This window comes from Dendrobates tinctorius, unplaced genomic scaffold, assembly GCF_039654945.1.
Source record: "Dendrobates tinctorius isolate UK_male_01 unplaced genomic scaffold, ASM3965494v1 ptg000097l, whole genome shotgun sequence".
Taxonomy (NCBI): domain Eukaryota; kingdom Metazoa; phylum Chordata; class Amphibia; order Anura; family Dendrobatidae; genus Dendrobates; species Dendrobates tinctorius.
The window spans coordinates 5,488,451-5,502,768 of NW_027361765.1; the positions used below are offsets into that span (position 1 = coordinate 5,488,451).

The 14,318-nt window shown below is 41.8% G+C and overlaps 1 protein-coding gene across 1 annotated transcript in view; it reads left to right on the forward strand.

Moving 5' to 3' along the window:
- Positions 1-14,318, forward strand: part of LOC141098900 (dual oxidase 1-like) — a 354,647-nt gene that overhangs the window by 101,044 nt on the left and 239,285 nt on the right. Inside the window, exon 8 of the mRNA XM_073586871.1 lies at positions 57-117. Coding sequence (XP_073442972.1) covers positions 57-117 — 61 coding nt within the window. The remainder of the gene's footprint in view (positions 1-56; positions 118-14,318) is intronic.

Sequence of the window (14,318 nt, forward strand, 5' to 3'; positions counted from 1 at the left end):
CAGGTAATAACTGTTTTAATATGACTTTGATCTGATCACACATATTCTTTATTTAGAATATTGCATTGTATGAATGGCTACCTGTGTTTCTTCAAAAGCAAGTTCCTCCTTACCAAGGTGAGTCCTTCCCAATAAACAATGACATGTATATTTGTTTAAAATGTAAGGTGGTATCTATATAGAATGTATTTAGTTATATAACTTTGAATTAATTGGGTATAACGTTCTTAAATGTCATCATTTATCAAGTGTTAAGAGGACTTATAAAATAATTACATTTATCGAATCACAGCAAAGTTAGTTAACTGATTTTTCTTCATCAATTCACATTAAATTTGGTTTCTAGCTAAATAATGAAAACTTGTATCTTCTGGTTGTATGCTCCACCATGATATTGACTTCTTTAATCACAGAACTGATAGACAAGTTAATGTTATGCAAATTATGAAAAATGACAAACAAAATTTCGAATCTTCTTGATGTAGTCAGAATTGAGTAGGAGCACAGAAATACATGCACTTACATGCCTTAACGTGCCATCAATGAGTTTATTAATGCTTGTCTGAAGTATCTGCCACACTTAATGAAGTTGGGCATACAAATCATCAAGATTCTCTGCTTTCAGCTCCCTTTGCAGTTGTTGACCAATGAAGTCCTAGATGTGTTCAAAGGGAGGCATTTTGGAGACATTTCATGCTATGGTAACATGTTTAGGTCATGCAGAATACTCACAGTAACATGCGGCCTTGCATTGATGCATTTAAAAACAGCTCCTTGTACACTTTGGAAAAACGCTGTATTGCTGGTTCCATGATTTATTAATTTTCTACTGTAAGTGAATTTGGATGTCATACAACTAGCCTAAGGTGTCAAACAGTGTCTACACAAACCATCAGAGTCAGTTTGTACAAGTTACAAGTCAATCGTTTCCATCTACAGGTGTTCCATTGATCTCACACACTTTCAAAGACTGTCAAGCAAGACAGTAATGGAGTCAGTAATGGAGGTCTATCTTCTTCAGCAATGAGTCATGCTTTTGTCTTAGAGCCCCGTCATACATAGCGATCTCACCAGCGAGATCGCTGCAGAGTCACAAGTTTTGTGACACAACAGCGATCTCACTAGCGAGATCACTGTGTGTGATAGCGATCAGCGAACGGCCCCCCTGCCGGTATCGCTAATCGCTGTAGGAAAGCCCAGGACTTTTCTTTGGTTGCTGGTCTCCCACTGGCCAGCACGCATCGCTGCGTGTGACAGGCGGGAGACCAGCGATCAACTGGTAACTAACGTACACATCGGGTATCTAAGGGACGCACGTCCCTTGGATACCTGATGTGTACGTTAGTTACCAGCTCCCTGCATCAGCGCGCTGGTAACTAACGAACACAGCGACGCCGCGCGCTCGGCATCGCTGTGCTGATCGCTGGTGATCACATAGCGACTCAACAGCGACCCTGACACGTTGATATCGTTGTCAGGATCGCTGGTGAGTCGTTATGTGTGACGGGGCCCTTAGACACAGTGATAGTCAGACATTGATCTGGAAACCATGTAGATTAACACACTGGTTAATCAAAAAACAATTCAGAGTAAATTAGTTATGAAATGGCTCCTATACAAAAAACTAATTTTAAAAAATGCATATACTTTAGTAGTGATAATAAAACCATAGAACATCAAAAGAAACCAAGCATCTTAATGCTGATCAAAAACTCCAACCATACTCAAAATATTGGAAAAAATACTAGGATGGGGGGAAAGATGGCCTAATTGTCCCTAGTAGGCCCTTTACTTCCCCTTACCTAATAGCGGAGATTGGCACCCTCTTGGAACGCAAATGGCGCCCCCACTCCACGGTGGCTGTCCTTGCTCACCCTATTGAATGCTGTTCTCAGGAGGGACATCAGCACAGTTGCTTGGTTTCTTTTGATGTTCTATGGTTTTATTATCACTATTAAAGTACGGTATATGCATTTTTTAAAATTAGCTTTTTTGTTTAACACCACACTGGTCCTGATGTGGGGTGACATAATGACCCCTCTATTCTTCATTCTAAATACACTAATAGCTCAGTGTTACATTAACCTGATTATGGAACAAGTAGGGCACCATTTCTCAATTCAGCAGCAGGCCACATGTTGCTAATGATACTATGAGCATCCTGAGTGGCCTAAACATGCTACCATGGCCTGGAGTCGTCAGACTTTTTTCCTATAGCACACATTTGGAACGTCATTGGTCAACAATTTAAAGGGAGCTGCCAGCAGTAGATCCTGAAGATTTGCATTCCCAAGTGCATTCAAAAACATTCCTCAGACAAGCATTAATACCCTCATTGATAACAATAACATGCTAAGCAAGTCTGTGTATGTATATATAGCTGAAAAGAGGAAATCGGTAAACCAGGGGAAGAGTCCTGAGGAGATCATTTGCATATTCCCAGTGCCTTCTGGGATAAGTGAAGAGTCTCCATGAGCTCAACGATCACTGGATTTTGGCTGTTGCAGCTGAAAAGAGGAAATCGGTAAACCAGGGGAAGAGTCCTGAGGAGATCATTTGCATATTCCCAGTGCCTTCTGGGATAAGTGAAGAGTCTCCACGAGCTCACAAACTAAAATGTTTCTATACTAATGCACAATAGCATGGGCAACAAACAAGGAGAACTGGAACTACTAACACAGGAAAAGAAATATGATGTCATTGGAATCACTGAAACTTGGTGGGACGATACATTGGAATACAAGGCTAGAAGGATACAACTTATTTGCAAGAAACAGACTTGATAAACGAGGAGGAGGTTTCGCATTGTATGTTAGAAACGCGTATATCTGCACAGAGATTGAAGCTTCAGAGACCGGGAGTTCTGTGGAAACTGTTTGGGTAAGAATACAAGGACAGAACAATGGAAAGGATACCATTGTAGGTATATACTACAGGGCGCCTGTGCGAGCTGAAGAAATGGATGAACTCTTTATGCATCAAATGGCCAAGTTCTCCAAAAAATTTGACATAGTTGTCATGGGAGATTTCAACTATCCAGACATTTGTTGGGAATCTGTCTCAGGCAAAACTAACAGGTCAAGGAAATTCTTATCCTCTCTTGCTGACAACTTTATCTTCCAAAAGGTAGGGGAGAAAACAAGGGGATCTGCTACCTTGGATCTAATCCTTATAAACAGGGAGCAAATGGTTGAGGAGGTAAAAGTGGCTGGCACTCTAGGAGGTAGCGACCATGCTATTTTAGAATTTTGGACAAGTAGAGGAGGAAGATCTATGAAGACTCAGACGTCAAGGTTAGATTTCAGAAAGGCAGATTTTAAGGGACTCAGAAAGAGGATTGGAGGGATCCAATGCCTGGATATCCTTAAAGACAAAAATGTCCAGGAAGGGTGGGAAATCTTGAAAAATGAAATTCTCAAAGCACAATTGTTAACAATTCTGAAAAGAGGGAAGAATAGGAAGCATTTAAGGAAACCAGAATGGATGAACACAGAACTTAAGCACATGCTACAAAGGAAGCAAGAAATATTTATAAAATGGAAAGAGGGAGGCATATCTAAAGAAGAATATAATGCTGTCTGCAGAACCTGCAGGGCACAAATCAGATTATCTAAAGCTGACAATAAATTGAGGCTTGCAAGAGATGTCAAAAGCAATAATAAAAGATTTTGGGGATATGTCAAAAGTAAAAGAGAAGTCAAAGATGCTATAGGATTTTTACAGGATGAAAATGATGAAATGGTAAGACAGGATGTTGAGAAGGCCTAACTTTTAAATTCCTATTTTGCATCTGTTTTCTCTCAAAAAGGAAATGTAACATCAACTGTTCTCCACTGTCCTATTAAGGGAATAGAAGAATCCAGGATACCTATAAACAGAAAGATAGTGAGGAAACACTTAGCTAACCTAAATGAATTCAAGTCTCCAGGTCCAGATGAATTACACCCCAGAGTACTGAAGGAGATAGCAGAAGAAATTTTAGAACCCTTCTCCATGCTCCTTGAAAATTCTTGGAGAACAGGAGAAGTCCCAGAAGACTGGAGAAGAGAAAATGTTGTTGCTATCTTCAAAAAGGGGAAGAAGGTGAACCCAGGCAACTATATGCTGGTGAGTCTGACTTCTATACCAGGAAAGATCTCTGAACAAATTATTAAACAACATGTATGCCAGTACCTGGATAAGAATGAAGTGATTAAACAGAGTCAGCATGGGTTTGTCACTAATAAGTCATGTCAGACTAACTTACTTTCCTTCTTTGACGGAATCACTGATTGGGTGGATCAGGGAAATGCTGTAGATATAGTATATATTGACTTCAGCAAAGCATTTGACAAAGTATCTCACACAATCCTTATTGAAAAAAATGACTAGGTATGGAATGGACAAGGCAACTGTTAGGTGGATTCATAACTGGCTTATTGATCGGACCCAAAGAGTGGTCATAAATGGCTGCACATCCAGTTGGAAGAATGTCTCAAGTGGGGTACCACAAGGCTCTGTCCTGGGCCCTGTTTTGTTCAACATCTTTATCAACAATTTAGATGAAGGAATTGAGGGTAAACTGATTAAATTTGCTGATGACACAAAGCTAGGAGGGATAGCTAATACTAGAGAAGAGAGAGAGAGGATTCAAAAAGATATAAATAAACTGAAGCAGTGAGCAGCAACTAACAGAATGGTTTTTAACAGGGAAAAATGCAAAGTACTACATCTGGGCAATAAAAATGAAAAAAGCATAAACAGAATGGGAGGAATAGGGCTAAGCAACAGCACAAGTGAAAAAGACTTGGGTATACTAATAGATCACAGACTGAATATGAGTCAACAGTGTGATGCAGCAGCAAAAAAGGCAAATGCAATTCTAGGATGTATTAACAGAAGCATACAGTCTAGTTCACGTGAAGTCATTATTGCCCTCTACTCCTCTTTGGTCAGACCTCATCTGGAATACTGTGTCCAGTTTTGGGCACCACATTTTAAAAAAAGACATCAACAAACTGGAGCAAGTTCAGAAAGGAGCGACCAGAATGGTGACCGGTCTGCAAACCCTGTCTTATGAGGAAAGGTTGCATGATTTGGGAATGTTTAGCTTGCAAAAGAGAAGACTGAGAGGAGACTTAATAGCTGTCTACAAATATCTCAAAGGCTGTCACATTGTAGAAGGATCATCTTTATTCTCATTTGCACAACGAAAGACTAGAAGCAATGGGATGAAACTGAATGGGAGGAGACACAGATTAGATATTAGAAAAAACTTTTTGACAGTTAGAGTGATCAATGAGTGGAACAGGCTGCCACAAGAGGTGGTGAGTTCTCCTTCAATGGAAGTCTTCAAACAGAGGCTGGACAGACATCTGTCTGGGATGATTTAGCGAATCCTGCTTTGAGCAGGGGGTTGGACCAGATGGCCCAGGAGGTTCCTTCCAACTCTACGATTCTATGATTCTATATATGTGTGTGTGTGTTCATTTGAAGAACATTCATCCAACTGTGAAAAATTTGTTTTTGTTATACTGTGAAGAAAACAACAAATAGGACAAAATAATTGAAAACTTCAGTGTGCATGACTATTCACCTCCTTAAAGTCAGTACTTTGTAGAGCCTCCATTTGTAGCAAGTACAGATGCACATTGTTTAGGATAATTCTGTGAGATTTCCACATCTTACCATTGTGACCTTTGGTCTCTGTGGTGCCTATCTGATTAATGCCCTCCTTGCCTGGGCTGACAGTTTTGGTGGGCAGCCATCTCTTGGAAGGTTGGTTGTGTCCCATGTTCTTTCCATTTGATGATAATGGATTTGATGGTGCTCCGAGGGATTATTTTATAATCCAGACCTGGCTTATATTTTTCAACAACTTTGTCTCTGACTTGTTTGGAGATCACCTTCATCTTCATGGTATTGTATGGTTAGTGGTGCCTCTTGCTTAATGGTGTTGCTGATGTATCAATCTAACAATTGAACATGTTACATGTATTATTGATAGAAATAAATATTATCACTTAGCACGTTACATCACAGGCATTTTCGATTGGTGTCTCTTCACTATGCACAACTGACTAAATACTGTATCATGATGCAGTTTTTATGAACAATGTACAAATTGAATCTTGTTAAACTACTTCTATATACTGTATACCTGCTTGTACACCTCTTTCACTGCTTAACAAAAGGGATCCTGTCAGCAGTATTGTGCAAAATAATCTACACACACCGTCAGGTCTGAGCCGATATACTGATTAAAATGATACTTTGGTTGATGAAATCCGTCTTGTAGTTGTTGTATAATCTTTATTTTCAGTTTGGAGTTAATGATATACTCGTGCTCCGGGGCGGCCCTATGGATGGGGGCGGGTCTTAATATGGTGCTCTGCATATGTATTCATATGTATGACTTCTGACAGGTCACTGATCCCTCAGTGACCTGCCTTCTAGTTTACATAATGAATATTATATTTATGTTGGGAGGGAAAAAAATACTTCTACAGGCAGGTGCCAGCCGTGGCACTTGCGCTGCAGCCTAATCACATATGTACTGTGTGGCCGGCACCATTTTCAAATGGATTTTTTTTATTACTATCAGGAGAACAGCAATCAAATGAAATATACACACAGTACATATTCGATCAGGCTGCTGCGCAGGTTTCACCTCTGGCATCTGCCTGCAGAGAGGATTTTTTCCCCAATCATAAATACGATATTAATTATGTAAACTAGGGGCAGGTCAGTGAGGGATCAGTTATGTAGAAATACTTAGCACTCATATAGGTGAGTTGAAGAACTTATTTATTGAATGAAAAAAATCCAGAAAAATGAGTGAGGGATCAGTGACCTGTCAGAAGCCATACATATGAATACATAAGCAGGGCACCACATTAAGATTTCTTAATTGGTAAATGCTGCTCTCTTAAAGTATTCTCCTTATTTTTCTTACTTGCACCTCCACAATTGCTATTCTGCATGCTCTCCATTTACTATATTTATTAGCTCTGAACTGGTTGCATTGATGAACACATTCCAATTTCGAAGGAGAGTATGCAGGAAGTTTCTTGTGTCAACCACTTTGTCTAAAGATATTAAGGTTCCCTAAATTTTTGTCCTTCTTCTAAAGAGCTGGGGCAGCACATCTTGAATGCCCAGTCTTTTTTGAAAACTTTACCTGAAAGAGATCTTGCCGATGGAGCATAACTATCTTTTATTTTGTTTTTATCACTAGATATGTAGTATGACCTGTGACATGAAACTGATTTTCACAACCTCACCTTTGTAGCAGAGTTTAGTTGTGCCTTAGGCCACTTTCGCATTTGCGTTTAAGGCCACAGCGATGGCCTGCGCACGGCCGCCGCTAAGCCCTGCCCCCTGCCATGCCGTGCTGCATGCGTCCTGCATCCCCTATCTTTAGCACTGGGGATGCAGGCCATGCGCAGTATGCATTTGGCGGTGCATGCGTCCTTTTGACGGTGCGCCGAGCGAAGCCAAATTGCTACAGGTTGCATTTGGCGCCGGTCAGCGCACCGTCAAAAGGACGCATGCGCCGCCAGGTGCATACTGCGCACGGCCAGCGTCCCCAGTGCTAAAGATAGGGGAAGCAGGACGCATGCAGCGTCATGCGCTGGTAGGCGGAGCTACTGGATGAGGCGTGGCAGGGGGCGTGGCTTAGCGGCACCCGTGCCTTAAACACAAATGTGAAAGTGGCCTTACCTAGTTTGAAACCTCCTACACAGGTGTTTATGTATCAATTCATGACTATTTCAACCTATGTACAAAAATGATGATCATTATCATCTGTTTGGTATAATTGGCTACTCACTCACCTGACTATAATGCTACATCATAATCCCTGACATTATGCAAGTGTACCTAAAGGAATTTATGCTGTTTAGAAGGCAAGAAGTGTTCACACCAAATATTCATATGATTTAGAATTCTCCTTAATTCACTTTGCTTGGTTATTTGATTAAAATAGACAATGAAAACTTCCATTTTTTTAAAGCACTTTTCCTTTGCAGCATTTTTTCACACCTTAAATTACAGATTTTTTTCCAAACCTGTCTGAAACTTTTGCATTCAACTGTATATAGGTGCACCGTTTGCACAGTTATTAGGCAAGTGAGTATTTTGACCATATCATCATTTGTATACAGATTTTCCAACCAAGTTGTGTAAACTTGAATTACTATTGGATGAAGCAGATCAGGTGATGAATATTTGTATAATGAGGGATGGTCCGGCCTAAGGATACAACACCCTTTATCAACATGTGCAGAATTATTAGGCAGCTTGTTTTCCTCAGCCAAAAGAAAGAGATTTATCTGACTCCTAAAAGTCAAAAGTTGTTAAAAATCTTGCAGAGGGAAGCAGCACTCTTAAATTGCTAAGATATTGGGGGCATGATCACAGAACCATCAAAAGTTTTGTTGCAAATAGACAGTAGGGTCACAAAAAAAGATGCATATTAACTGCCAAAAATTTAGGAGGAATCAAACATGAAATGACCAGGAACCCATTATCCTCTAATTCAGTTATATTCCAAATATAATAATTCTGCACACTATTAGTTAACTAAGAAAGAAAAAAAATCACTTTTATTTTCCTAAATTTTCAGGTTTAAGGTTTATTAACAATATGGATTGAGTAACAGCACTGTAGTTGTTCAATAGTACAATTAAAATTAATCATCAAAATATAAATTACCTAATAATTATGCACACAGTGTATAGTGTTCTATAGTTATACCTTACTGTTGCTGCTGTTAACCCTGCTATGTAAAGGGTAAATAAACTTAAATCGGCTGCCAAAAAATAAGATCATTTCTATATGGCTTTTTAAGAAGCTTATACTTGTAAAACATGCAAGCTTATCACCGGCAATTACTAACCCCAAAATAGGAATAATTTTTGAATGCCTTGTTAAAAAGTTATAGCTTCTTCATTTAACAAACAAAACTTTTGTAACTACTAAAATTGAAATAATTTTTGTACCACTATTTACCAAAAATTCCTAACTTCTTTCATGTGCAATGTTTTTGTATAAACACTGGCATTTGCCCACCAAAAGAACAATTATTTAACCATTTTAAATTACCTATTACCACTTGTTTACACATAGCCATTGAGATTGATTAGACATTACTAAGGCCCCCTTCACACGTCCGATGAAAAAAGCATGCACGTGAGACAGTCAATTTTTACTATCAACGTGGCTCTCTGTTGGCCGAACATGTATACATGTACTGTATACATTGTGTACATGTGTAACATCCGTGTGATGTTTATGTGACACATACCAAAATAGATTGCAAAATAGAAATGACAGATTTTTATGTGTTAAAGATGTGCAAAGATATAGATAAATAGATATCAGTGAGATATATAATTTTTGCCTTGTATGTGTAGCTTACTGTAGATGTATTAACCTAATAAATAAATGAATGAAAAAAATGCTGTGGGATCCCTCATTTATGGTAACCAGCAAAGGTAAAGCAGACAGTTGAGAGTTGATACTATTAAGCTGGGAAGGTCCTTCTCAGACTAAAAATTCCAGCCTGCAGCAAACCCATAAGATGCGCCAATTCTGGCGCTTTGCCTTTGCACTTCCCAATTCTCTGTAGTTTTGGCAATCTGGGTAAATGGTGTTTGGTTTTTTGTTAATGGTCAATTGTCCAAAAACACAGCTGACATCAGGGCCTGGCGTTAATAGTGGAGAGATGTCTATCAGACATACCCATTTCTAATCCATGAGAAAAAAAGAATAGCGCAGAGAAAAATACTTTATATAAATAAGTACTCCCCACACTTTCCCTGGTTAACGACTTTATTAAAAAAATTAAAAAATCTCTGACTTAGTCCAGCACATGGAAACTTGAAAAGAACACACACACAAAACACAGAGAAACAAAACAAAGACACTTTCCCTTGTTAACTACTTTTTTTTAAAAAAAAGTTCCCACTCATGTTTCATTTAGTCCAAGTGAATCCACTGAAGCCCATCAAATTCCACATACAAAGTCTTTGGAGCCTCATTCTGAGGATCCATAGGCTTTGACAAAAGACATTTCTGGGTCACACAGTACTGTGTGAGACATGGCGTTTCTGAAGAGCGGTGACATCAGTAATGTTACTGCCCATCAGAGTTGTATGGTCAAGCTACGCTCTGCGTGACTTGGCGACTTTGATGAGTGGTAACATTACTGATGTCACTTCTCTTCATAATCGCCGAGTCTCACTCAGCACTGCGTGACCTGGAATTGGCTGTTGGCAGAGTCTGTGGAGCTTAGAATGAGGCTCCATAGACTTTGTATGGAGGATTCGATAGACTTTGCTGGATTTGCTTGGACTACGTCAGACCTGTATGGCAGGCAACATTTTTTTAAACAAAGTGGTGAATGAGGAAAAGAGTCTTTGCTTTATTTTTCTGTCTTTTGTGTATGTTCTATTCAGGTTTGAATTTGCTGGACTACTTTGTATTTGCTGTGTCGGACCTGAGTGGGATTTTCTTTATAAAGTGGTGAACTAATGAAAGTGTCTAGGAGTGTTTATTTAAATAAAGTATTTTTTTCTGTGTTATTCTTTTTTAAGGGGGTTAGATGTGTGTTTGTTTGATAGGCACCTCTCCATTATTAACACCAGGGCTTGATGTCAGCTGTGTTTTTGTACAGATCACAGCTGACATCAACCCCAAGCACCATTACCCCAATTGACACTGCACTAGGGCATCAGGAGGAACCAAGACAAAGCACCAGAATTGGAGCATCTTATGTGATGTGCCACTCCTGCGTCAGATGCAGGCAGATATTTTTAGGCTAGGAAGCACCCAATAATCATGGACTTTCCCAGCCTGATAGCATCAGCTCTTGTTATGGGCTGGCGGAACGCACCAAATAATAAATAAGGTATAAGATGCGTTTGCAGCCCGAGGTCCACCGTGCAGAGATAGTAACTGCTGCGGAGACACCATCACATGTTTCTCAACGCAGTGTTTCTTTAGCAGTGTTGGATATTTATCACTGATGAGGGGCAATAACCCGAAACAGCTGTTTGTGGATACCATGTTTTGGCATAGGTGGTTTCCTTCATTGGAGACTGCCCTTCCCATGGTTGTTCCTTCTCGGGGAAAGACCTGGCTAGTAATTGCTTGCGTTGAGAAACATGTGATGGTGTCTCCGTGTCTTGTGTTTTGCATGTTTTTACATATTTCCCATAATGGATGGGGCATTGCTCTAGAATCACTGCATTGAGAAACATGTGATGGTGTCTCCACAATGTTGGATGTTGATCTCCATGAGTTCATTCATCCTCATTTTTCACAGTCTTCTACTAGGCATTGCTCCTACTAGCCAGTTTCTGTCATGTCGGACGCTGTTCACACCACAGCGTCCGGCAGGCAGCGGTAGTTCCATCTCCGTCCACTATAGCCTCAGTGGCGCCGGCTTGATTTTACTCAGGTTATCTGGGGTTAATCTAGCTGGAAATCAGGTGGGATGTTTGGTCATGCCCACGGTCTTTAAATAGTCGTGCTGGCCTGTGGGCGTCGCCGATTATAGCTTGTGTTTTGTGCCAAGTGGTTCTGGTCTGGAGTGGAGGTGTTGGAGAGAGAAATTCATATCTGGTGTCGTATGATCCGTTGTTACCTTTTCGCCTTCCTATATTTGTGCTTTGTTTTGCCCTGTTCACATTATAGTATTGTCCTGTGTGTATGCGGCGCGGTGCGGTTTAAGTTCTCCCTGTCTGTCATTACTGTGTGGGGCTTTGGTGGTTTGACAACTCACTGGGTGGAGGGTGGAGGGTTCAGCTTAGGGCTGAGCAGGAGATAAGGAGAGGCTGGAGGCTCAGGCATTTGCACCTTTAGCAAAAACCCTGGGTTGAGGGTCAGACAGGGTTTTCCCTAGTTTGAGGGACTCCGCAGGGGCCCGGGTTTTGTCAGCCTCCTTCGACCTAAGCCTTGCATAACATTATAATCGGCCCAACATTTTTCCATGGATTCCATGACTTCCATAAACCGCCAGTTGGCGGCGCTGTCCGTACAGGTCACCGAGTTGAAGGGGGCAGTTCAGCAGCAGGGCCTGCTTGTAGCTAATGTACAAGCGGCTTCTGCTGGTGCAGGTGCAGAGCCTAAGATTCCACTGCCTGAACGATTTTCTGGGGAACGCAGCAAATTTGTCATCTTTCGGGAGGCCTGCAAGTTATACTTTCGCATGCGCCCGGTCTCCTCAGGTAATGAGGCTCAGCGGGTGGGTCTGGTGTTATCATTACTGAGTGGGGACCCCCAAGCATGGGCGTTTTCCTTACCAGCCGACTCTGCTACGTTTCATTCAGTTGAGAATGTTTTTTCAGCACTCGGGCTCATTTATGATGACCCCGACAGATTGGCTTTAGCAGAATCTAAAATCCACGCCCTCCGTCAGGGGGAACGTATGGCGGAAGACTATTGTTCAGAATTTCGCCGTTGGGCAGTAGACACACAGTGGAACGACCCAGCGCTGCGGAGTCAGTTTATTCATGGGGTCTCAGAAAGAGTTAAACAGGCCCTCCTGATGTATGAGACTCCTGCATCGTTAGAATCTGCCATGAGTTTGGTTATTCGTATTGATCGCCGTTTGCGTCAAGGGGCGCAGGAGACGCTGCCTCTGGGGGAAAGCAGGGGTGCCAGTGTGGTTGCTGCAGATGAGCCCACGGAACCTATGCAAATCGTTGGGGTATCACATGTGCAGCGTCGCGTTCCTGGGTTCAGGAAGCATGGAGCATGTTTTTACTGTGGTAAAAGAGATCATTATGTAAATGCTTGTCCTGTGCTACCAAAGAAAGTCGCACCGGCGGAAAACTGGTAAGCTCAGAGGGTATGGAGGAGGCCCAACTGAGCGTATGCATATCCTCCATGATGGTATCTCAATGTATGCTCCCTGCCAGGGTTATTATTGCGGGCAGAGAGCTACCAATATCAGTGTTTGTGGATAACGGTTCAGCCACCAATCTCATGGATGAGGAGTTTGCACGCATGGCAGGTTTCAAGATCGAAAAACTCCCTCATCCTATTCGCGTGGTTACCATTAATGCCGCTCCCCTCCCACAGGGGGAGATTACTGAGTTTGTAGCTGAGGTTAAACTCCACATTGGGGTCCTACATTCTGAGTGGGTTACATGTAAGGTACTCAATAATCTCCCAGCACAAATAGTCCTGGGTTTCCCATGGTTGTCTAAGCATAACCCGATGATTGACTGGAGAACCCAGGACATAGTCCAGTGGAGCAGTTTCTGCCAGGAAAATTGCTTGGCCACATGTGTGTCCGCCGTGAAGCCCAGCCTTCCGGAGGCATTGCTGGATTTTGCGGACGTATTCTCTGAGAGGGGTTGCTCAGAACTACCTCCACATCGAGCCTATGACTGTCAAATTAGGTTAAAACCCGGGGCTAAATTGCCAAAGGCGAGGATGTTTAGTATTTCTGGTCCGGAGAGACAAGCTCTTAAGGACTACATTGCGGAGAGTTTAAGTAAAGGGCACATCCGCCCTTCATCCTCCCCTGTAGCAGCGGGGTTTTTCTTCATTATGAAAAAAGATGGGGGGTTACGCCCGTGTCTGGATTTCCGGGAGTTAAACCAGATTACGGTCCGTGATCCCTACCCGATGCCTCTGATCCCTGATTTGTTCAACCAGGTGGCTGGTGCGAAGTGGTTTTCCAAACTTGACCTCAGGGGGGCATATAACCTCATAAGGGTCCGTCAGGGGGATGAGTGGAAGACGGCATTTAATATCCCTGAGGGTCATTTTGAAAGCCTAGTTATGCCATTTGGGTTGACAACCGCGCCTGCTGTGTTCCAACATTTCATAAATGATGTATTTGCTCATGTGCTGGGGAAATTTGTGATTGTGTACCTGGATGATATCCTTATTTATTCGAGCGACCAGGACACTCATTTAGAGCATGTCAGGCAGGTGTTACAGCTGCTCCGTGAGAATAAGCTCTATGCTAAGCTTGAAAAATGCGTGTTTTTTGTTCAAGAGTTGCCTTTTTTGGGATATATTGTGTCCGCCGCAGGGTTTAAAATGGATGCCGCGAAGGTGCAAGCGGTGCTGCGATGGGAACGGCCTGGTAATCTAAAAGCGCTCCAGCGGTTCCTTGGGTTTGCCAACTATTATAGGAAGTTTATTAAGAATTTCTCTACTATAGCCAAACCGCTCACGGACATGACGAAAAAAGGTACCAATCTCGCTATCTGGTCTGAGGATGCGGTGCGTGCATTTGAGCTTCTGAAGAACCGTTTTGCTTCAGCCCCCATTCTGGTGCAACCGGACATATCTAAACCTTTTATGGTGGAGGTCGA